This window comes from Diadema setosum, chromosome 19 (assembly GCF_964275005.1).
Source record: "Diadema setosum chromosome 19, eeDiaSeto1, whole genome shotgun sequence".
Lineage (NCBI taxonomy): Eukaryota > Metazoa > Echinodermata > Echinoidea > Diadematoida > Diadematidae > Diadema > Diadema setosum.
The window spans coordinates 23,086,130-23,110,254 of NC_092703.1; the positions used below are offsets into that span (position 1 = coordinate 23,086,130).

The window sequence follows — 24,125 nt, forward strand, 5'->3', positions numbered from 1 at the left end:
TAACTGCACGTTGCTTGGCAGTCACTTTATCATTGCAGTTATGCCTCAACAAATCCCAATTCTCACATTTAATGAAAACCCAAGTACAGGCGGAAAAACCTACAAAACGAGATGTGAAACTCGTCACTTTAAGACGAGTTACCCATAGTTGATACGCCGCTGGGGGTCGATATCGATCAATATCGATCGACACATCGTTAAAGGGGATAATTAGAAATCGAGGCAGTACTATGTATGGTGATATTAATTCAAAAGTTTTCACATCCTTATATACGTATAGGCATACCTCAATTTCGACTCTCATTTCCACACACAAATAGTGATAAGGACTTAAAGTTATTTGGAGACGTTCATGAATTCGAGTTCTATGTACCTACATAACTTAGACAGGCCTACGTTTCTACACATTGTTTCTGAAATGCAAAACAAGGGAAATTCAAGCATCTGAGACCAGTTGTCTCTATGAGATATGTCAATCTCTGATGTTTGCTTGTGTGTTTGTTGTTGTTGTTGTTTGATACAATGTCCGATCCTGTTCAGTCAGGGATGAGTTCAACATTCAATCATCAGAATTCGGTAACATCCCTGAGGACAGCACTGCCAGCCTCGAAGGCGTGGGTGAGCTGAGCGACTTGCTGGGCGACCTCCTTCCATCGACCGTACTGGTCGGGATCGTCGTCGATGTCTTGGAGAGCATCAATGATTCCCGGAAACACTCCCGACGGGACCACCTCGTCGCTCCGAGAAGATGTCGCACGCGACGAGAACGCCAAGTGCCTGATGAAAATTATAAATCCAATGAAATTATGCCCGCGCACTGTCCTCGACTGTGGCGCATATAAATTCAAATCACGTCTAACTTCCAGTTACATTTCAATTCCTGCACGCTTCCAGTTTGCTCACATTGCCTGTTCAGCATATCGGGCAAGAATCGAGCAAGCTTTCTACTTGTCAGGATAAAACTTTGCTATAAAAGATATACATGAAATATACTGTTATTGTGTTATAAAAGCCTATTGTTAGGTTTCATTAAAGCTCGATAAAAAAAAATGATATCGTGATTTTTCAGAACAGATTCCCAATATCGTGTCGAGGTGGAAAAGAGTCTAGCATTGGACTGAATGCGCAATAATTATCTTTCATTGTTAAAGCTTTTTCAAAGCACTTTGATGTCAAAATGATAATAATTGTCATGATATATATATACATATATATGTATATATATATATATATATATATATATATTCATATAGTAAAGATATATATATATTCATACAGTAAATATTCATAAGATTACGATGTATATATACATACATACATATATATATCAAAATATAAAAAAGAAAGAAAAAAGTTTCAAGACAACTCATTATATCACTTTAGCACTTACAATATATACGACTGTTTTTACTCGTCATATATATATATATATATATATATATATATATACATGTATGTGTGTCGACATAATTATTCTATTCTTACACACACACACACAAAAACAACCAGAATGATACACATTATACTCTGCAGTATATCTGTGTACTGCAGTTTATCTGTGTTTTTGCCTCATTTCAATTAGAGCTAAATGCACAACTATGCAACTGATGCAACTGATTGACAAATTGCCCAACATCGACGTAAATAAGCACTGAATTGATCAGTGTTTTAGTAGTAGCCATGATAAAAAAATCATGGACGTACTTACTCGAGCAGGATTCGAACCTACGACCTTACGAGCTTTCGCCCGACAGCAAGTGTTGGTTCTAATCCTTATAGCATGCAGCTGGTACTGCTTTTATTATTCAAATTAGTGAAATTAGATTTGAATAGTACCTTTCTATGGCTGAATCATAAATATACGGCTTCACCGGATACACAAATATGACATCATACACTCTGAGGATAAAACACTCAGAGCGAACGTGTCTACAACCCATCATGGTCATACCAGTGGAGACGAATGATAGGCGTTACAATCATAATATAAAGAATATACGATATATATCATATGTGCAGATATACATGCATATGAATATATACCAAGGATTCGGTATTTTTCGTGTTTGGTATAAAGGTAAAACTGTTTTACTGTAATATCAATCCTGAAGGTGCAAGATGTTTGGGGAAGCCTTTCATGTCTTTATTTCGTTTCTCTCTTCTTCTTCTTTTTTTTTGGGGGGGGGGGGGTTAAACTTCTGCCCAGAGGTTGTTGTTATTATTATTTCGTTTTATTTATACAGTTGAGGCCATGTTTAAAACGGCGGTCGCAGACTGCATTAATTATTAATACAGTGTATCACATATAACAGAGAGTAAAGACAGCGAACTTCTGCAGTGTTTAAAATTTAGTCACTATCGGTAGTGCTCAACAATGTTCAACTACCACAAGGTAACCTCGTCTCTATCCCTCACTCCTCACTTTAATAGCCACCAGGTGCAGACTTATTTGTCTATATAAACCTACCTGTCCAGCCGGTCCACTCCGGGAAGATCCCCGAGAAAAGCCTTGTCGAGAAGCATCAGCTGGTCATTGACTTGTCTCACGGCAAAAGTGCTTGTAGGAGGCAGCAGAAAAAAAGCAAAAAAAGTTTCAAGACAACTCATTATATCACTTTAGCTTTTATATACATGTATCTCTCACTGTATCTTTTCTCTTGTTTGCATTGGAATAATGCATAATTAGACGCATAAATGAATTTCTATACATGATACAGATTCATCCTTTTATTGTTGCTTGGATAATGTATTTTTTTTTTGGGGGGGGGGAAGTTGGAATTAAATTTTTTGTTAACTTCTTAATGTAGTGATCATTCAATATCACTATGGTCTTGTTCACAGAGTTTATTCATGAATGTATTCAATTTCATGATTTTATATGTTTATCCCTCTGTGAGGTAGGTCATGATGTCTCTATCTAACACGAATATGAGATACATATTATGTCATTCAGAGTGCCAAATCCCAATTTTAATCCCTCTTTCTCTTTCCCTCTGTCTCTTTTGCAGCTAATATTTCTGGATTCTTCTCGAAACTTTTACCTCGTGGTATCCACTGAAGACAGTCGATTCTGGAAGTCCTCGCAGACATCTGAAAATTCGAAGACTGCTCTTTCTAGAGACTCTGAAAAAAGGTAAAATTAATCAGCAGAAACACTGCAATTCAGATGCCATTTGCCTGCACTGCATCTCTAAACAGTGATGCGTTGATAAAGAAGGCTCCATACAGAATTTTAATGACGTTCTTTTGATTTTCACGCTGGTTTTGTTTTTATCAATTGCAAATTCATTATTTCTAACAAGCATTTCATATAGGAACTACATTCTCTTGGCATTACGCAACACACGTATACAGGAAAAGACAATGATTTTAAATTGGCATATTTGCATAACCTCCATGATAATGTGATTTCTCATAATTACAGTAAAGTTCTAATGCATATCATATTACTCATTCAATTGTGCCTATAGCCTTTCCTTCTCTCAATCAAATTACCCCTACAATTATTCCCAATTTACATATGTAAGTTTTTATTCGAAAGAGAGAGCGAGCTTCTTTCGATATTTTTATTTTACCCATTGAAATGCCATGGTCCGCCATATTTTGAGCTTGAGAGCTGTCGTTGAGCCGTAAATACATTCCACGAAGATCACTGGCGTAGAGAGTTACGTCCAACGGCAACACTAGAGAATCGGCCAAGATTCGCGCCATTTCTGCGAAAGTTCGAGAGATCGCTTGGTGGAACTTGTACTCCTGATCGATGTAGGTTTCCATGAGTCTCACCGTCTCGTACGCCGTGTGGTACAGGGAGTAGAAGCTCAGCTGCAGCGTGTCCTGCAGGGGTATGATCGGTTTCAAATCGATAATTTATTACGATTGCACATTTTCAAAAACAAGAGACTAGCGATCACCTGAGTATCGCAAGTTCACCTTTCACGCAGTCACTAATCTAAATTATTCACAGCTCTACTAAAATTTGACCAGGCATTCTCAAGTAGAAGATGAAAATGTACAATAAGGGCCCACATTTTTTAAGATTCCTTAATTTGGGGGGATTGGGGCCCCCTGGGGCCCTCAGGGTGTGGCATGGTGCCCATTTTGATAAATTGAGATCCTGACCCCCTAGGGATGCTACCTGCCAAGTTTGACGAAAATCCATCATGAGGTTTTCAGGAAGAAGATGAAAATGTACAATTCAGGCCCCCATTTTGACCTTCCCACCCCCCCCCCTGCCCCCAAGAGGGGCACCCCTGGATCTGCTATGAACAAACTTGAAACTACAGTCATTCATGTACTCACTCATAGTATTATTATAGCTCTATAACTTCTGATTCTAGAGAAGATTTTTACAGATTCCTTCATTTTGGGGGGTTTGGGCCCCCCTGAGGGCCCCCTGGGTGGGGCATGGTGCCCATTTTAACAAATTGAAATCCTAACCCCCTAGGGATGCTACCTGCCAAGTTTGGTGAAAATGGGTCAAGGGGTTCTCAAGAAGAAGATGAAAATGTACAATTTAGGCCCCATTAGGACCCCTCCCCACCCCCTCCCCTCCCTGGGTCCCAAGGGGGGGGGGGCACTCCTGATTCTGCCATGAACAAACTTGAAACTACAGTCATCAATGTACTAACTCATAGTATTAACTTAGCTCTATCACTTCTGGTTCTAGAGAAGAAGAATTTTACAGATTCCTTAATTTTGGGGGGTTTGGGCTCCCCTGGGGGCCCCTGGGTGGGGCATGGTGCTCATTTTAACAAATTGAGTTCCTAACCCCCTAGGAATGCTACCTGCCAAGTTTGATGAAAATCGGTCCTGGGGTTTTCAAGAAGAAGATGAAAATGTAAAAAGTTTACGCACGACGGACGACGCACGACGCACGACGCACGACGCTCGACGGACGACGCACGACGGACGCCGGACGAAGGGCGACCGTAATAGCTCACTTGAGCCTTTGGCTCAGGTGAGCTAAAAAAAACAACCAAAAACAACAACCTCTCTTTCAAGAGTGAACGTCCTATCATCATTCACTCTGAAGAAGAAGGAATAATCTGTTTGATATCCCTTACAAGATACCATTCAATGTGAAAGAAATATTCCTTACACTACCATACATTTCCAGATGTTACTGTTTTTATGTATACCATTACCGCCTTATGGAACAAAATAAATGGAATGTTACCTCAAAATTCAACATATATATGTTTTTTGTGAGATACAAACACTGGCAGAGAAAGGCGTAATAAGAGTAATTGAGAAAGGTATACAACTTTGTCACAAAGACGAGACATGGACAAAATTTCATATATACCACTTATGTATGAATCACTCTGCAGTTTTTCTGTTCAGTCTGATTTTTTTTTTTGTCGATGTCCTTTGCAACTTTATAATATGGTTGAACCTTTTTTCGTGTAGCTTTATATTAATTTTTCACCACGCTGCACTTGTGCTTTTCAATACAAGAAGAGGTTGAATGCAAAAACTGATAAACGCCGTTTGACTTTTTTTTTTTAATAAGGTCATCATCAAATAGAGGAAAAATCAAATCTGTTTGAATTTTTAACTCGTTACAAAATAAACACATTTTTAAAGACATGTCATCAAAATTATGAGTTGCATTTTGATATCTCCCTTTGCTTTTCATAACATTATCTCTCTAATATCTAAATAAAAAAAAAAAAACCCTGATATATATAGTATTGTTTTTGCACATTCCTTACCATTACACTACTGAAATATGGACACTCTTCCTAATCACTAACTTGTTAGGCGTCACCTCACCCTATCATAGTAGTAGTAGCCACTTATACAGGAAACTCCCACTCGTTTTTCGAAGCCTTCGTAGTCGGACCCAGAGCCAATCCTTAGCACGCTGCGTGAGAGACAAATATTGTGACAAGAGGTATGATGACGAAATTATAACTATGTTTCATGGGAAGTGCATTCTTTGCTTCTGTTTAATGTATTGATCTCCTCTTAACCTGATACGTAAAAGGTGGCAATTTGATGCATAAACACTAATTAGCTTCTCTCTCTTTTTGTATTCTTTCTTCAAGTTTTGTTCAATGATATATAAATCAGTTGTATTATTGACAATGAATTAATCACATCAAAATCAATGCAACATGTGTCCTTGAATTCATAAACACTACTTGATCATATCTCATCATCAAGTCTTTTACACACTTACGCACACACACAAACACAAACAAAAGTATATGCACACTTCCACAGTTAAATGTGACTTATATTTGGTACATTTCTAAGCTTGATTCATCTAAAGACGAGTACGTCAAAAAGGGTGTAACGATTCGTCCGTTATCATGTCGGCTTGTAAAAAGATGAATATGTCAAAATATTCCTTATTAGGAGTGGGATGCGAGCTTGCTTTGAGTGCCCATCAAATATATTTGTGCGTGTTTTTGATAAATTCCATTTTGTATAATTACCAGTTTATGGATAAAAAAAATAACAACAACAAATGTTTGCGATTACAGCCTTCTGAGACGCTCATCAGTGTATGCAACACTTGATAGGATTATGAATGTTACGAATAAAAACTTACGTTGGTAGATCAGGGTTTTCCGAATCCGGCTGGCGTTCCCGCAAGGTATCATACACAGTTCTTCTCGTATCTGATGGGTCTGGGTCCTCAACCTAAGATATCAATGAGATAATAGTCCATTAATAACTACAGCAACACAGCAACATCAAATATGAATACAACATTATAACACCAACAGCTGTATCAACAGAGACTGCCATAATCTGTTGACGACATTTCTTTTAAAGCAGTTGGGGGGGGGGATGTTCATTATACTCCTTTTATACGTATGGCATGTATGAAGAATACATATCCAAAGTTGTTTATAGAAAATGTTGTTTTTAATTTCAGGGACATCTTTTTTTAGCAACAAATGTCTTTAAAATGGGATTTCGGAATTGAGACATTATAGAGAGAGAAAGGTCCAATTATCATGTATATCCTCGCAGCACCAAGAATGAACACTGAAATCAACGCCCAGAACACAGTTATTCTATCAACGAAGGGTTTGAAACAGTTTTTGATGATTCATAGATATTAAATTCATGAATTTTCTGTAATAATAATGATTCTTTTACTACGCCCTTGCAAATATGACTCGACGAGAGAGAGAGAGAGAGAAAGAGAGATAGAAAGGGAATCCTACAATTTCTGCTAAACACCGAATAGGCCCTAAATGCGTATTGTATCAGAAATACAAAACCTGTATACTGTTTACTTTTGGAATGTATATGATATTATATATATATATATATATATATATATATATATATATATATATATATATATATATATATATATATATATTATATATATATATTTACATATATACATATCATGTATATATACATATCAAACTTAATGAGATTGAATAACAGATAAGGCAGACACACGCAGTCATATATATACATATCAAACTTAAATGAGATTGAATAACAGATAAGACAGACACACACAGTCATATGCACTCATTAACCAATAATTATGTAAAGAAAAAGATATAGTGAGAGCGACCATGGGAGAGATGGGAGGGAGAGGGAGGGGGAGAGATAGCTCAACAACCTTTTGTTCAACAATGTCCTAATAGTGGAATGACTGGTGTTACCTTACTGGTGGCTTCGTACACAACCGGTCTAAGATGGGGCGTGGCCGATGCTCGGAGGTAGAAGGTGTCTGGAGCGGCCCCAAAAGGATAAAGATGTAAGCAAATGAGTGTGAGAACTTTATATGATATTCCTTCCTTTTAAAAAATTAATGACGGGTAGCAGGGTAAAAGTACGCCAAGAAACTTAAAAATAAGTTGACTGAACTTCAACCTAATTTGTTTGTGTGTCCTCAGTTATCACCTTCCTACTTTCCGTGTGGTACGTTTTTGAAAATAAAGGCTAAAAAAGCATTTTTAGAAAACTTTATTTAATGAAGCTATCAGTTTGAAGCATATTGCATCTATCTTTCTGTATACCATGTATACCTTGATCTGTTCCCTATACCAGATTCTCACAGTATTCGGAAACATTCTCTCACTGTCTAAGAACAATCAATTTGTTTCCAATGGGGCATGGGTTAGTCAGTGCAATTCATTTCAAATTGTTTGTTTTTTTTTAATTTAGTTTCTTCCACAGAACATAATATATGAAAATTCCAAATGATCTTACACTTAGATTGATTATTTAAGATAACATAGAGGTAATTAACGAGTTAAAAGAATGTATCCGTTGTTTCCAGCCAAACCTGTCATATTATCTATGTGATCGCTTGCCTCTCTAAAACATTTGTACATCACATGTTCTAGTACCTATCTGCTTTCATCCATGCTTTCATATTTTTTTAAAGTGTCTTCTGACACATTGTCAAATTGATGTTTGTTAACCTGACAAAAATAAAGAAAGCAAGGATACTGTGGGCTTAACTAATCCAGAAAACGTAGTAAACAAACCCAAAACTGCAATATCGAGATTGAAATACGCCACAGCTCTGTCGGCAAGAATTCGGTTGAACTCCTGCGAAGACAATCAATGTTGAAGGAATTACAGAATGGAATCTGATAGAGTGAAATTAAATACGTTGACTGTTTGAAATCATAATTTGTGCTTGTAATCATCAACTGTTTTGATTGACACTATTTTTATGTCCTTTATTGATATTTCTTACCACACAAATCATGCAGAAACAAACAACACTACACAAAGAACACGCGTAATTCCACTCTCTGATTCTGTACTTCATGAACGCCTATAGTAATGTATTAATTCAGACATTTACAAAATAATGAAAGTAGAGCGTCTCAAAATTTTAAACAAAACTAACCAAATCAAGAAAAATCCAAAAAGACACACACGCACGCACACACACACACACACACACACACACACACATACACACACGAATTGTAAGAACTTACTGCTTTATATTTGGGAAGCATGCAGAATGGTCATGCATTAAATCTATATGGGGGCCTAGGGTTGATGATATCGTATAAAGCATTGGCATAGGTGAATGCAAAAAGAGTGCTGTGGTTGGTGCTCCAAACTCATGGTCATTATCCCTATAACATGTAATCCCGGGAATTCAATCCTGATAAACTAACCTCAGTCCACTCAATAGAGCCAATCATCCCGAACTCTTCCGACCCAAAAGAGAGAAACATCAGAGTACGTCTTGGGCGCCAACCTTGTGGTGATTGTCACATGTAGTTACCAGAGGAGGGGGGGGGGGGGCGAGGGGAAGAGAATGATATAACGAGAGGCGGAGAGAAAGAATGGAAATCGAGAGAGAAGAGAAAGAAATACAGACATCAGGCGAACAGACATCTCAGAGAAAGAGAGAAAATGAGAAGACCGGGTAAGGCATGCACAAAGGTATTATGCAGTACGGCTATCAAGAGCACAATAATAGTATAATTTCCATATACTTTTTGACTGCCCAGGGTCCTGTTTTATCAAAAGATAAAATTGATTTTAAATTTCCTTTACACACAGGCTGCCATAGGCTTATCATAGAAATCAACTTTATAATCAATTTTTTTAACTCTTTATAAAACAGGGCACAGAATAGACGAAATAGGCCCCGATTCCTTACCGATGCAGCGATAATCTGATCTGAGAGATTCTGATATCCGTTATGCACTCTTTTTATCTGACGCCTGTATATAGGACTACGAAGGTCTTCATTTACAATAATCAATGTAAGCATGCTCGATCCACAAGTATATTCTTCCGAACTTCACCTTATCCTAGATATTTCTGAAGGCCTACTCAAAACCTCATAAGACGCGCACACACACACATTCACACCCACCCACCCACACACACACACACACACACACATAATAATATATATATATATATATATAGTGACAACTTTGAGCAAAGAAAGTGAGTTTCAATCGGGATTCGAACCCGAGATCTCCTAGTTTCCTTTGTTAGTTTTCATTAAATATACGTGTATGTGTTTAGCAGTTGAAGACTAACAACACACACTCATAACCGACAATCTGTCATTGATGATGGATGATGGTTACATTATTTAACCCAGACAAAATCAGTTTTCGAATTGAACGAGCCCCTTGGCATGTCAAGAAGACCCTCACCTTCTTTTTTCAGCATGCCGAACACACGTGATATCTCCATGAGACATGCCGTCCCGCTGGTCGGGTCCACGGATCCAAGAACCCACGCATCGCGATGGTTTCCAATGAGTACGTAACGATCTGATTAGGGATCAGCGAAAGGAGAGTTAGATTATAGAGCTATGCCAATAGTATTTAGTTATGACGCGATAACTGAATACATAATATTGTACATAGCACGTATGCTGTACGTGATAAGGTCGAAATCTCTCCAGATTGCTTAGCTACTAATGTCTCGATGGGTACCAGCATTTCTCCTATTGTATTTACTAACGGGTGTGTTACTGTACATGTAGATTTGAAAAGTGCAGAGATGCCACTTCAGGACTGATATTTTGTGAAGCTATTTATCATGTCGTGTTAATTCTTTATAAAGTATCTTTATCAACGGAATTGCCCCGTTAGTGGAACTTTTAAACAGATTTCAATTTTAAGCCTTGAGAAGTGCCATTTATATTACTACGTAGGCCTAGAGCGTACTCTGTATCTATTTTAATGTTTTGGACTGTTGAATGGTTACAATTACAAATGCAGACATGACAGGTGTAATACATCTAAGAACGTGCTTCGCCATTACAAAATTTGAGCTCTCCAATATCCTCCTTCGTTGCCATGGAAACACTCACCCGGCTCAATCTCACCACGTATGATGCCCACTGTGTTGTAGGTCCAGTATAAGCCGGACACAGAATTTACAACCACACGTGTCTTCCTATCGAAAAAGCACAAATAGCAAATTTAACCATTTAGTTGACAATCAGAAAAGGACAGCGGTGATCCGAAGACTGCAACAAAAAGTATATCACAGATAATATACGACATAATAATTTACATAATTCTTTTAGTATGCACACGGTGTATAACACTGATGCTGCCTGAGACAAAAAAAAAACACACACAACAACAACAACAACAACAAAACTTACATTCCTGCGTATGGGGCATCGAATCCAGGACCCACTGGATAGGTGCTGTTTAGTCCGCCTCTCCAATCCTCTTTAGGGGATGGACCGGCCATGGCACTGAAACCAGCAACAGTTTTAGAGAAACAGATGCTTGGGCAATTAAGTATGAATGTTAGGCCTACAATTACAAATGGTCTTACATTCACAATGTCTTATACTACAATAAAGAATAACATTGTGGGATGGGATTGATGCTAGTCAACTGAACGGCAGTAATAGGGGCACTGTGGGTACAGGGGTAAGACTCTGAACCTTTCAATAAAGATGACAAACTGACATGTTACTTTTACCCACAAGCATACTAAACAAAGGTCTTAAAATAAGATCGAAGGAAGCGAAAGAAATATTAACTGATAGGAAAGCAAATTGTGGCTTATTTAGTTTGTTTCTGAGTAAATGGGAAGAGATGTATAAACTGCACAAATGTAATTTTCATATTAATTTTTATTGACTATTTCTGTTATTTCCCTTTTGTTTAAAACGTCACTTCAAATTTTGACCAACAAATATCCTACAACTCTTACTGCCTGAGAAGATGAAACGCAGTAAATATACCGTACAATAACATTACGGTTCAGTTTACTTTATGAGCTACATGCTGTTTTTCTTGCTGCTCTTGGTCGCATCCAACGCGTATGTTCTGCCTTTTTTCAAATCATGTGTAAATCGATGAAACATTATCATTTCTTCAGTTTAAAGACATCAGTGGAAAGTATAGTGTTGAGGAATTGACAGTGAAAATGAACTTAGCGTTGATACGAAGATAGTGTTTCAACTTTTGCTCATTGAGTTTAAAATCATTAGATCTGAAAACTTGTGTTACCTTATCTTTTCATTTCCATCGTCATCACCAGTTATTACCAACATGATGTCCGCTGCGCATGCGCGCAACACTACCACTATTTTCGTCACAGAATAGGTTTACCTGAGCAGCGTCAAGGCATCTCGAAAGCTGATTGGTTGGACTGGAATCTTGGGTAGGTCCGTCTCGTTTAGCAGTCTCCGGTGTGCAAAATCTTTCGTGGGATAATAATTCAGAAGAAAAATGGTATATCTTTTGTTTTCAATAGAGGTTTTTTCTCATAAACCCAAATGTCAAAAATCAATGTTTTCTACAATTCTACGAACACTGTAGCTACAAGATGAAGAATGTTAGTTCTTGTTGTTTCTTGTGCTGTTGTTATCTACAATAGGAAATACTTTCACTGTGAATGTATACCCTTTTGTATTATGAGATCATTAAAAATGCTGAAGTTAACATTGTTTGCAAAATTTGTCAATGTTATGCAGCGTAAGCACATAGATGTGACGGAGATGTTTATTTTGTAACCGTATAAATCACTCTTTTACAACAGAAAATCGCTAATATGGAACAAAATACCACAAATATATGTCAGTAAAATGTATATACTATGATTTTCAACATGAAACTGATTTTTCTGTCAGAGAGGCATTTGTTGTTGTTGTTTTGTTTTTCGTTTTTTTTTTCATAACAATCAGGAGAGATTTTGGGAAACATTTTTCCTTCATATCATTATTGTGTTTTTTTTTTTGTTTTTGTTTTTTTGCGTCGAGCCATTATCATGGCTATGACATTACTTCCACTACTTGGTATAAAACACTGAATAATCGTTTATTTATATTTGTTTTGTTTACATCACACAAAGTGATAACAAAATATTACAATAATGATGGTGTTTAAATAACAAGAAATCGACAAGCTATAAAAGCACTCTGAGAGCGCAGACTTCCACCAAGCAGATACTAGTAATCACCCATATCACACACATATGCTGAAAATCGTTAACCTCATCATCTTCCAGCTGCGCGGCGCCTCGCCCGAGCAGAGCTGCACGTGCTTTAGAGCGCGTATGCAAACCTCTTATACACGCAGCTTGAACTCCAAAGTTCATTGACCTTATCTGCAAGAAGATTTAAAAAAAAATCAAAAATCCATAAAAATTCCCGGATCACTACTAAAATTTCATCATCTGTAATTCTTTGTGTCATTATCAAGTTTTCCTGCAAGTTTCATTCAAATCTGTTCACAACTTTTGAGTTATTTTGCATACACACAAACAAACAAACAAACAAACAAACAGGCGGAGGTAATAAAAATCATGCAAAAACACACAAATGAATCAATATGCACAAAATAATTACAAACAACCATACATGAACAAAAGCATATACAATACATAAAACACACGTACATTATTTACCTTCACACACAAACAAAATCATAATCATATGCATGGATCTACCTTTAGGGATACATTGTTTAGATATCAAAGGCAGCAGAAAATTATGCGATTAAATGTGACATAATAGTTGAAAACGTTAAGGAGACACAAATTTTCTCCATAAGTTCATTGTGTCTCCTTTAAAAAAGTAATTATGAGTACATAACGTCTTCCTATAAGGCTCGATCCATATATGAAGAGAGGTAGAGAAAAAGACAGACAGAGGGTAATCACCTTTAGCGGGATAGCCCAGAGTTAGGGGATCTCCCTTGTATTTGTTGATGGAGCCAACCTGCACAGCTGTGTCGGGTAGGAATCTACCATCGGGATAGGGAAGACCCACATCCGGAGGGACGGAATAGTCGCCAGGGTCGGCGTAAACCAGCATCGCAACAGCGCCGTATTTCTGTGCGGCAGCGACCTGTTCATAAATCCGTTCATTTTCCTTTGAATTAAACTCAGGCATCTTTCTTCTTTATTTTGGGAATACATGCAGAGGACTACGTGATATCCTTTTCGTAAGAGAATATTACTTGAACATTTTACAGAACTTTCTGAACAGCATCACAAAATTATGCTACGTACCTGAAGTTGTTTGTAGACATATCATTCGCAAATAGACGTAATAGTCGTGATGTTCTGTGCATGAATAGTTTGATTGCATAATGGGTTAAGTCAAACATTTTTAGTTAAACATTACAGACAGAGCAAAATAAAACCTTTCCAATTAATAAGAATGAAGTTCTTCACACTATAAACAGGTGGCCGCTATAAGGCAGGTTTGACTGCGTATGCATTTATCAGTGAGCTATTTCATGTACTGTTTCTGTATACAGTCCTCATGAAGGTCTAAAGAATAAGCTGACCGGTTTGGCAATAAAAACCACGTTGAACTATTATACGTCCATTGAATACTTCCTCTTCTAACTCTATATGAATGTATGTGTGTGTGTGTGTGTGTGTGTGTGTGTACGTGTATTTATATCTATATCTCTTTATCTCAGTGAATATACATGTTTGCAATATGAAAAGTATTTTTGTTGAATCTTGTCTCATACCATTTATAATCACGTTGTGATTTCTCATGATTTTTAGGAGGAACGAGTTTCCCAACCTATAGATATCAGGTTTCATAGACGCGGTACATCTTGACTAGTTTAGGTGTGCAATGAAAAAAAAAAAAAAAAGGTATACATTTAAGGTGAAGAGAAACAAATGAACTGGTTCTTTGTTGACATTGACCTGATTCGCAGCTTTTGACTTAATGAGTGAGACTTGGCACTGAAAATACATGAAAACATTAAAAGAAAATGTCAATCAGACAACGTCTGGATAACAGAGAGTCCGGATAATCGATGGCCGGATAATCGAGGTCCTACTGTAAACCATGATATCAAAGTGATTGAAAAAGAACTAACCTTTGTAGAGCGACCAGCTCCGCCAATTCTGGAGAGGACGATTTTGCCGGTGAAGTTGGCACTTGGATCCAGTTCGTTTATAATGTATTCATAGTCCTCTTCCCGGCCATAGTTGACGTACATTATGTCACCCTGGGTTTGCATTCACGAAAATGAAAATAGTGATGACATGAATAAATTTATCTTTGAGACATATGCTCTCCGATATTGTACGTTTCTTTCTCATGATATCATTTTCTTGTTCTTGTTTCTACACCAACTATTATCAAATTGCACAAAATAGTCTGCGTTAAGGAGTTGATGTGTACATGAAATGAATCTTTATACTGACCATAACGTCACCGGTAGCGGAATAAGCACTATAAGGGGCGGGGATGCCGTCCTGCGTTAGCTCCTCCTCACCAAATGGATCCTCCCTGAGAGCTGACGTGAAAACGGCGTTTCCATTGGCAGGGTCGATGATTTGCACCTGTAAGCAGGGTTCAACCATTCACTAAAAGGGTTGTCGAAAGAGATTCAAGACGAATTATATATCACGAAATGAAAGTCACGTTTGAAGTATTAACTCTTATAGTTCCTTTCGTGTGCGTAGGACAAAAAAGGGTAAATATGGCAACTACTTATATATATTTCTTCGGGCATAATAATAATGATAAATGAAATAGTCCTTTTATGGAGCATTTCCAATAAAGATGATTAATGCGCTTTACACAGTAAATCGTCCCAATGACAAGGTCAAAAGAACTTTTGAAAATTCTTTCTGTATATTAACACTGAGGTTGATCAACGAACGCAGACAGGAATGTGATTCTGTGTATTGATATTGGTTGTGTCCGTCATGTTAAGGAGAATGTTTCTGGCAGAGTCCTGCAGTACGAGAAGGATCAACATTGTTATTCCATTCGTGAGATAAAATCATTCGCTACAGATAAGTCACATTTGAATTTCTAAGATGACGTATTTGTTCAGTTCGCAATTATTTCCTAGTCATCTCTAGTTAAAAGTATATATTTACACTTATATGTTTTTGTTCACATCTTTCTTTGAAAACACTTACGCCCATATCAATAAATCTAAGTCAATATCAATATAAAATGATGTTATGCATCACGCCTTTAACAAAATTATACTGGACCGTTTCTTCCTTCCTTACTTCCTATCCGTGCCTTTGACTTCAATAACAAATCTGTCTGGTACCTTGTTTGCCAGTTCTTCATTGTCTGCCGAAGGGCTGTGTTGTAAGTAGACCTGGTAAGGGACCAACCTTGCCGAGTCCAGGCCTTGTTCCAGCCAGGTCTGTCTGATATGCTCGGCCCCTTCTCGATCGGCCGCCGTACCGGCCACGTGGGGCTTTCTGGCGTAATATCTGTGATGTGATGGTGTGACATGACATCCTATTCTAATGGATATGTTTCGTTTTAACTAGTGTAATTAGTTTCTTTTAAATAGTCGTTTCCATTTTCCACTCCCAAACTTCACAAACAGAGTAACAATATACTAAGTATCACTTTCGCACTTGAAGGAACTTACGCTCACGCACTATCAAAGTAAAGCTAAATACGACATCAACCATGTTGATAGAAATATGTACCGTATGTCCCCCCCCAAAAAAAAATTACAACGGGAACCTCCGCAATGATAAATTCAAAGGGTGTGTACAGTTCTGGTCGAGGTGAGGATTTAGCTTTTGACGTTTTGCGAGATATTCAGAAACCACTCTATGAGATGTCAAAGAGCATGCAATTCTAAGGGGTATCAAAAGTTTATTTGATGAAAATCGGTTTTGAAATGGCTGAGATATCCAAAAACAAAGTGAAACAAAGAGATCCTAATAAAAGGCGTGGCCTGTCGCCGTTTATTACTATCACTTTTTTGGATATCTCAGCCATTTGAAAACCAATTTTCATCAAATAAACATTAAATGCTTCTTGAAATTGCATGCTCTTTCATATTTCATAAGAGGTTTCTCATTATCTCACTTAGGAATGTTCAAAATATGAATCCCCACCTCAACCAGTACTGTACAGTCCCTTTAAAAACAGTGAATCAATCCAAATTCAGTTTCAGGATACGAAACTATAACTCATTGCCCACATCTTACAGAAAACCCCATTCGATTTGCTTCAGTGGTCAAAGAGAAATGAGGAATTTTGTAGAACATGTCAGGAATCTCTTCCCTCCAAGTTCTGTCTATATTGTGTTCACACACAAGAGCATCCAAGGGAGGGAAGGGAGGGGGACGAGAAATCGACGAATGGCAGGAAAAGAGGAGCGAATTTTAGGAGAGCCGGAGGAAGAAAGGAGGGAGGCATTGTTTAAAAGGATGGTGAGCAAACGGAGCTTAATGTGTCGATATCGTGGCCCTTGTTAGCTAAATGTCAAACTAATGGGCTGTGCGACTCGTGAGCTGTATAACTCATGGGCTGTGTAACTTGTGAGCTGTATGACTCGTGGGCTGTATGACTCGTGGGTGTCGGTCTCGTGACGTGCATCCGTTAAGTTGAATTCACCTATGCACATGTTCATGTCTTGAAAGATATTATTTTCAAGTGTGATATTCTGACGGTAGGTGTTTAGTGAACACAGTGAAGTTCTATTGATGACAGATTTCCGGGAAAAAAAATTACCAAATAAAACGAATTGGGTTTACAAAGAAGAATTAAAACCATATACGGATTATGTGGTATGATGTGGGGCAAGTCTTGCAGCTAAAGAGCGGTTGAACTTGGCATAGGATGTCGTACGTTGCTAAATTTAAATATAATCGTGAAACAATCACTTACCGTAATGTTTAGGCTGGAAAATCGATAGGACCGGCTTTCTCGAACGCTAGCCAAGACCAGTATCAGCCATGACCCTATCCTAGTTTACTTTTGGTTGTTATAACCTCATCCCCGCCCTCGTTTCCCTCAACAATGGTCAAGAATTTTGTCCACATAATATACAAGGTGGTTCACCTCATCACAGGGTTTATCATTTACCATTCCAGTTCTAAAGAGGTTAGTTCACATGATTATAATACTCTCTTTTAGACACGGTGGGAAAAGAAATCGGCGACGTATCACGTGAAATCTCTGGTGCACGTCACGATCTCGACACCCACGAGTTATAGTCCAGCCCAAGAGCTAGACATGAGGCAAAATATGGCCCACGAGCTCAAAACTCGGAGCAAAAAGGACCCATGAGCTCTACATAACATCATAGGGCTTAGTGACAGCTCGTCGACATTTGCGCCTATAAATAGTGTCGAACTCATGGGCCTTTTTTCCTAGTTAGTAGCTCACGGGTCTGCTTTACCTATAGTGTCTATCTACTGGGCGTGTTTTAAGTGGTGTCTACAATATAAATCTCGTGGTTACGTGAAAAAGTTATATTAATTAGAAAACCATAAAGATGATGTGGTGATGATATCATCTCCTCACAAGTGACTCATTGACTCGTACACATTAATGTGCCATATTTTGACATGAAATCACACAGAAACACTTTGATTTTCCAGAAAATTATTGTTGCATGTGTTGCAATAGCGAGGAAAAGATAACTTAAAGGACAAAAAGTGCGACCCAAAATATTGTTGTGAGTTCATGGTGTAATCACCTTTCATTAGTGAGTTCGTCTCATCATGGCTATACTCATTCTTGTAATCCACCTATAGAACATGACGTGGAGTTGAACAGTCATTGCATTAGACAACTTAATTGTCAAAAATAGAAAATTGCCACAATATTATTGTTGTTATTAATAGTTTCAACATTTGTGGAGATACTTAAGTTATTTTCTCTCAAGGCGCCATGTGTTGTAAATAGTAGCCTACATGGATTTTTAAGCATATTAATTAACATTTGCTTCGGCTTCTCACCTGAGATTGGCGCGAATATTTTCAGTTCGAATCTCGCTCAGAATCCGCTCCGATATCGACTCGTCCGCGGGTCTGTTTTCAGGATTCGAGTCCCCTCCACCGTCGCCAGGGGCCGAGAAGTAACCGATCAGCACTCCGACTCCGATACCTACGCAAAGAGTTACGACAGCGACGATTGCGATCAGGCGTCGGTTATCCATCCCACACCGATATTGTTAGCGTGCTAGCCACAAATATTTTTAAAAAAGAAAATATGAAGAACGTAGCTATCGGTAAAAATTCATCAGGGCAACTTGAAATGTCTTCTTGCTGCGATGATAAAGCTCAGTTAAGAGGTCGGGGAGGCGAAACGAAATAACGAAATGGCAAGGTGTGTCACTATAATAGAATCTCGGCTCTGATTTCGTCCACCATTTAACGACAGCGCGTATCGTTTATATGAAAGCTCAAATCGGGTAGGAATGACCGGGAGAGTTCCTGATCTTGTCTCTCAACAGTGGTTTAATTCTTCGTGAATAAAAGTCATCTAACGTTAAGCTATAACCAAGGTTAGCGTGGAAGTACGTAAGGGCCTATGATATCCGTGATGTAAAGGAAATATTATGGTCCAGGAAACACGTTAGGAATGGTTGACTTTATAGCAGAGTCGAAGACACAACTATTGGTCTATTATGGAAACAGAAGTTTCAATGTCGTTGATATCGGGAAGTCCAAAGATTAAGCGATCTATAATCTTTTTATTACCGTCTCAAGAGAGATCCTATCGATGTTAACCATGTTTGCCAATCTAGTACGCCGGATCTTATCTTTAACCATGCAGTATAGAAAGGAGCTCAGTACTATGGGCCAGCCCTTCACCTATGAATGGGCTTGTTAATTTACGTTAAGTGTCCTGTCGTTGTTGTTGTTTTTTGGCAAATGAATTCGAATGCTGCTTACTTTATGAGCATATAATAATGGAGCAGGCTATCTTCATCAAACTTTGACGCCCACTTTTATAATGCACTCAGAGACCGCTGTTATGTTTACCAAACGGACGCTGAACAGTGTTCCATCAGTGTCCTAATTAACATCACCGGATGGACAGTTTCATTTTAAATCTCCTAGCCCTTCAGGCCTCTGTTTAGTTTTATTCCCGATGATACCACAAGTAATCCCATATTTCTTTGCCCTGGATAACGAACGAGATGCTATATCTCGGAAAAGTATGCATAATGAATAAACATATTACAGTGAAAAAAAGCAAAACAAAACAAAAACAAAACAAAAACAAAAACAAACATGCACGGTTATTCAAATTCATGAAATGAATCGATGTAGGGCAATTTGTCAATCAGTTGCCATGCACGGTTAGTTTCAATTTTTCACTTTCTTCACACGTCATGTCATGAAAGCAGGAAAGAGCCCTCTATCGGATGGAGAGAGATGTTGCAAGCGTACGCGATAAGATTAATCATAAATGCGCTGAATACAGTGATAACCTATTCCAACCTCCAGATCGAAGAAAAGAAACAAACAAAATACAACAAAATAATACAAAGAAAACAAAGAAAGACTATAATCATGATCATACGTAAGCAGAACATGGCCCATCATCTGCCGAAATTCACGTTACTACAGCATTAAGGCGTGTATAACAGCATGTATTCATGACAGTCGCTGATATGGCATGCACTATGCAGAATATAATACAGTGCCCTCATATTGACCAGCTGTAAAATATCTCAGATAACATATAAAGACAAGCAAGCCATTTACAAACATTCATTTATTCATTCATATTATTTACGTATTTCATACTAGTCCTTCAATAATGTATTTGATGAGACTCACAACATTTTCAAGCCATGTAGATGGCATCATCCGCAGGCCTTGCACTACTTTTACTATAAGCTATAACATCAAAAAACCAGCAGGCCTTTTTCGGGGTGAGACAGGTGTATGTATGTATATATATATATATATATATATATATATAGGCCTACTTGTTAATTCACCATCGATCAATCCATTAACATATTTTTGAATACTTTTGTATACACAGTGAGAGGGGGTCGTAAGATGATAAACGCGTGAATACATTCATTCTCCTATTAGATATGATATGTGGTTGCGAATAATCGGACCTATCACTCTAATGGAAACATCATGCATGGATTTCTTTCACATATTCTCCTAGCTCACGCGTTCTTCTTCTTTTTTTTTTCTTTTTTTTTTCTTCTTCTTCTGGTTAAATCTGCCTCCTTCAATAAGCTGAAGATTCCTGCAGACTGTGTTATTTACGTTATAATACAGTTTATTTACAAATAATATTATTTACAAGCACATAAAAAAAATAGCAAACCTTAGATGCTAGATCATCAGGCAAGTCATTAATGTTAAGCAGAAAAAAGGCAAGGCCCAATTAGATATCATTCTTTTCATTTTACAAAATATAAATTACATATCTCACAAGCATATAGTGACAAAATTCAATTCCAAATTATTAATACCCCCAAACCAAATCATTTCTTTTCCGTCGTAGATGTTATTTCTAACCCAGCGTTTAAACATTGATCCATTCTCTTACTTCAACCCACAATCTATCAACATATTGACACTCGCCCAAAAATGTAATGAAGTTTCCGCATACACATTGCAAACATAACATTCTTTTCTTTCAACTACACCAATTCTATTCAACTACACCAATTCTATTCAACATAATATTATTTCGTATATAAGATTCCATTAAGTATTAATTTAAACTGAAACCACCGTAAATTAATATCCGCCGTGCTCTTGAACGGGACCAACGAAAAAGATTGCCATTTGTTTTCCTCAAGTTGTATTAATTGCTGCCATTTTAAATTATCCTTTAAATTTTATGCATGTATAGGTGCCTATTTTATTCTCTAACAAAACAGCATAAATGTTTTTGTGAACATCCTTTATGTTGTTTAATAACCAAATTTAAAATGTCAGGAATAATTAGTTGACAAAACTTTTCCATGTTACTCATCACAACCTGCTTTTTTAACCGCTTGACACATTGCAAAATAATCTTAAAAATTAACATCACCATCATATTTCCTCTTAAAAGCAGTAAATGATAATACATTTCCTTTTCCATCCAACAAATCATTAACAGAACGAATTCCTTTTATATACCACTTTCCTTTAAAAACTGACACATTCCCTATACATCAGAAATTATATTATTTTTCCACATAAGGTTGGAAATGATTACAGTAAACCGAAAGTAAATCACCATGAGCTGTGAATATTTCTTTCAAAGAGGGATTACAGATATGTGAGACTTGTTCAAACAAAAAATCATTTCCCAGGCTCATATCTAAATTATACTTCTAGGGTAAAAATATACTCAATAATTTTTCTGATCCTTTATCCGTAGTAAACAACAGTCGCCTATCCTAATCCATGATATTTTCAATGCTGTAACCAGTGCGTAAATATCTATCGTTCATGCACTCCTTCTTGTGTACTCGTGATGTCTGAGACATTTGAATTCTGTTTATCTTATCCGGCTTCCTTTTTCGTATAAAACTATAAAACATAACAAATATCTCATTCAAAAAGTTACCTTTAGGACTTGGCAAAGACAAAAACAAATAATTAAATTTTAATAAGAACAATGACTTGATTACTGCAAATCTAGGAAGCACCGTTAAAGAGCGTTTATGCCAAGAGTTCATTTGTTTCCTAATCACTTCCATTTTTTTAATGATAATTATACTGAACAGTTCTCTCTAAATCAACAAAGAAATATATACCCAAATACTTAAAACCTCCTTCATAAACCCGAGATTCCTTTCAACATTTTATCTTCTTTCACAAGTTCTTGCATTTTCCTATCCATATAAGTGTTGTTTTATTTTCCTTGATTTTTAAACCAGATATATTTGCAAATCTATCAACAATATTCATCGCTGTAAATAAATCCTTCTCTTCACCATTAAAGGCATAATTTGCCATTTGCAGATGAAACAAAAACCCAACATTAGTGCTTTAAAATAGTTCTAAAATGTGAGTTAGGGATAGAAACAACCACTGTACAAATTTGAATCCGTATAATCGATGTTAAGTACTGTTGAATACACAAAATGTGAACAATAGTTATAATAAGAATGCTTCCAGACTAAACCGTATACAGTTATGGTTTATTGAGAAAAATGCTGATATCTCCTCATATTTTAGGCTTTATTGGAAAAACTTTATATGGTAGGATGTTTTGTGATACAACAGACCTACATATGCATCAAATGTGATATCTTGAACATTTTTGAAATCACTGCTCCCAAAGGTAAACTGGACCTTTAAATGTCAATAGTGTATCATCTGCATATTGAGCAATGAAAACATAATATTATAATATTATATTATCTATTTTTATCCCTTTAAATGAGGAGGTCCGGAAATCATCAAATTTAATGCTTCACTACACAACAAAAAATATATAAGGAGAAGAGGGTCGCCTTGCCTGACACCTTTCTATCCTAAATCTCTCAAAGAAAAAAAATAATCTGAGCAGACGAAAAAGCATCAGCATACAAAATATCTATCCAAGACATTATTGAGGGACCAAAATTGTAAAATGACCTTACTTTTGATAATGAAGGCGTGAGAGATTGAATCAAAAGCTTTTTTTTTCAAAATCAATCAACAAAAACAATGCTGAATATGATCCTTGACATCTAGATCTGTGAATAGAATCAAATCATATAAACGACGGGGATTCTATCAGATAATCATCTCTATTCAGATAATTATCTCTATTCTATCAGATTATCATTTCCCTGATAAAGATTATCCTTTTTGATTTTCACTTATCACAAACGGCAAAACCTTTTAAATTCGATTCACGATACATCCTAGACGCCGATTTATAAACTACATTCGACAAAGAAATTGGTGGCCATTTTTTTTTTCAAATAATGCTTATCTTTATCTTCTTAAGAGATCAAAGTTAAAACACCTACACCTAATTTTTGAAGGAAAAAAAAGATATTCCCTGAAAATGCATGATTCAATAATCCTAACACTAAAACTCTCAAATCTCCGTGTTTGTGTGTTTGTTTGTTTGTTTGTTGTTTTTTGTTGAATTTATTTGTTTGTTATTGTTGGTTTATTAAATAGGTCAACGTACTTGGACCGGAAGAATAATCTTCTTTGTGTGTTTTTTTTTTTTTGTGTGTGTGTGTGTGTTTTGTTTTGTTTTTTCTTTCTTTCTTTTTCTTTTTCTTTTTTTTCGGCAGCAACAACAACAGCAGCAGCAACCGCAGCAAAGTTTAACAGGAGAAGAAGAAGATGAAATGCAACTTGTCCGCGATCTCGCTGTCATATCGCGTCATGCGTAATGCGTGTGACTCTGGGCCTCATTTTTTGTGTCAAAGGTCAGCGTGACGTACCCTACATACGACGAGCTAGCTCGCTGTAGAATCTCTACACGATAGAAAACTCTGTAGCCCCTTAGC

At 37.0% G+C, this 24,125-nt stretch overlaps 1 protein-coding gene across 1 annotated transcript; it reads right to left on the reverse strand.

Annotated features, from left to right (window-relative positions):
- LOC140242810 (putative N-acetylated-alpha-linked acidic dipeptidase) lies at positions 1–18,851 on the reverse strand. The gene is made up of 18 exons (XM_072322565.1): positions 18,652–18,851; positions 15,990–16,158; positions 15,124–15,261; positions 14,793–14,924; positions 13,609–13,795; positions 12,057–12,147; positions 11,093–11,188; positions 10,793–10,878; positions 10,128–10,247; positions 9,126–9,208; positions 8,475–8,538; positions 7,644–7,711; positions 6,560–6,651; positions 5,776–5,866; positions 3,576–3,834; positions 3,042–3,123; positions 2,468–2,557; positions 1–777 (listed from the first exon to the last, which is right to left on the reverse strand). Exons 1-18 carry the CDS (start codon positions 18,849–18,851, stop codon positions 567–569), a joined length of 2,259 nt encoding a protein of 752 aa, XP_072178666.1. The 3' UTR covers positions 1–566.
- Positions 18,852–24,125: the final 5,274 nt, after the last annotated feature.

Excerpts from the sequence above, each read along its gene's own strand:
- LOC140242810 (XM_072322565.1), bottom strand. The coding sequence starts at position 18,851 with ATGGATAACCGACGCCTGATCGCAATCGTCGCTGTCGTAACTCTTTGC. Across the intron at positions 16,159-18,651 it reads AATATTCGCGCCAATCTCAG|ATATTACGCCAGAAAGCCCC; the intron begins GTGAGAAGCCGA and ends ATCACATCACAG. Across the intron at positions 11,189-12,056 it reads GATGCCTTGACGCTGCTCAG|TGCCATGGCCGGTCCATCCC; the intron begins GTAAACCTATTC and ends TGCTGGTTTCAG.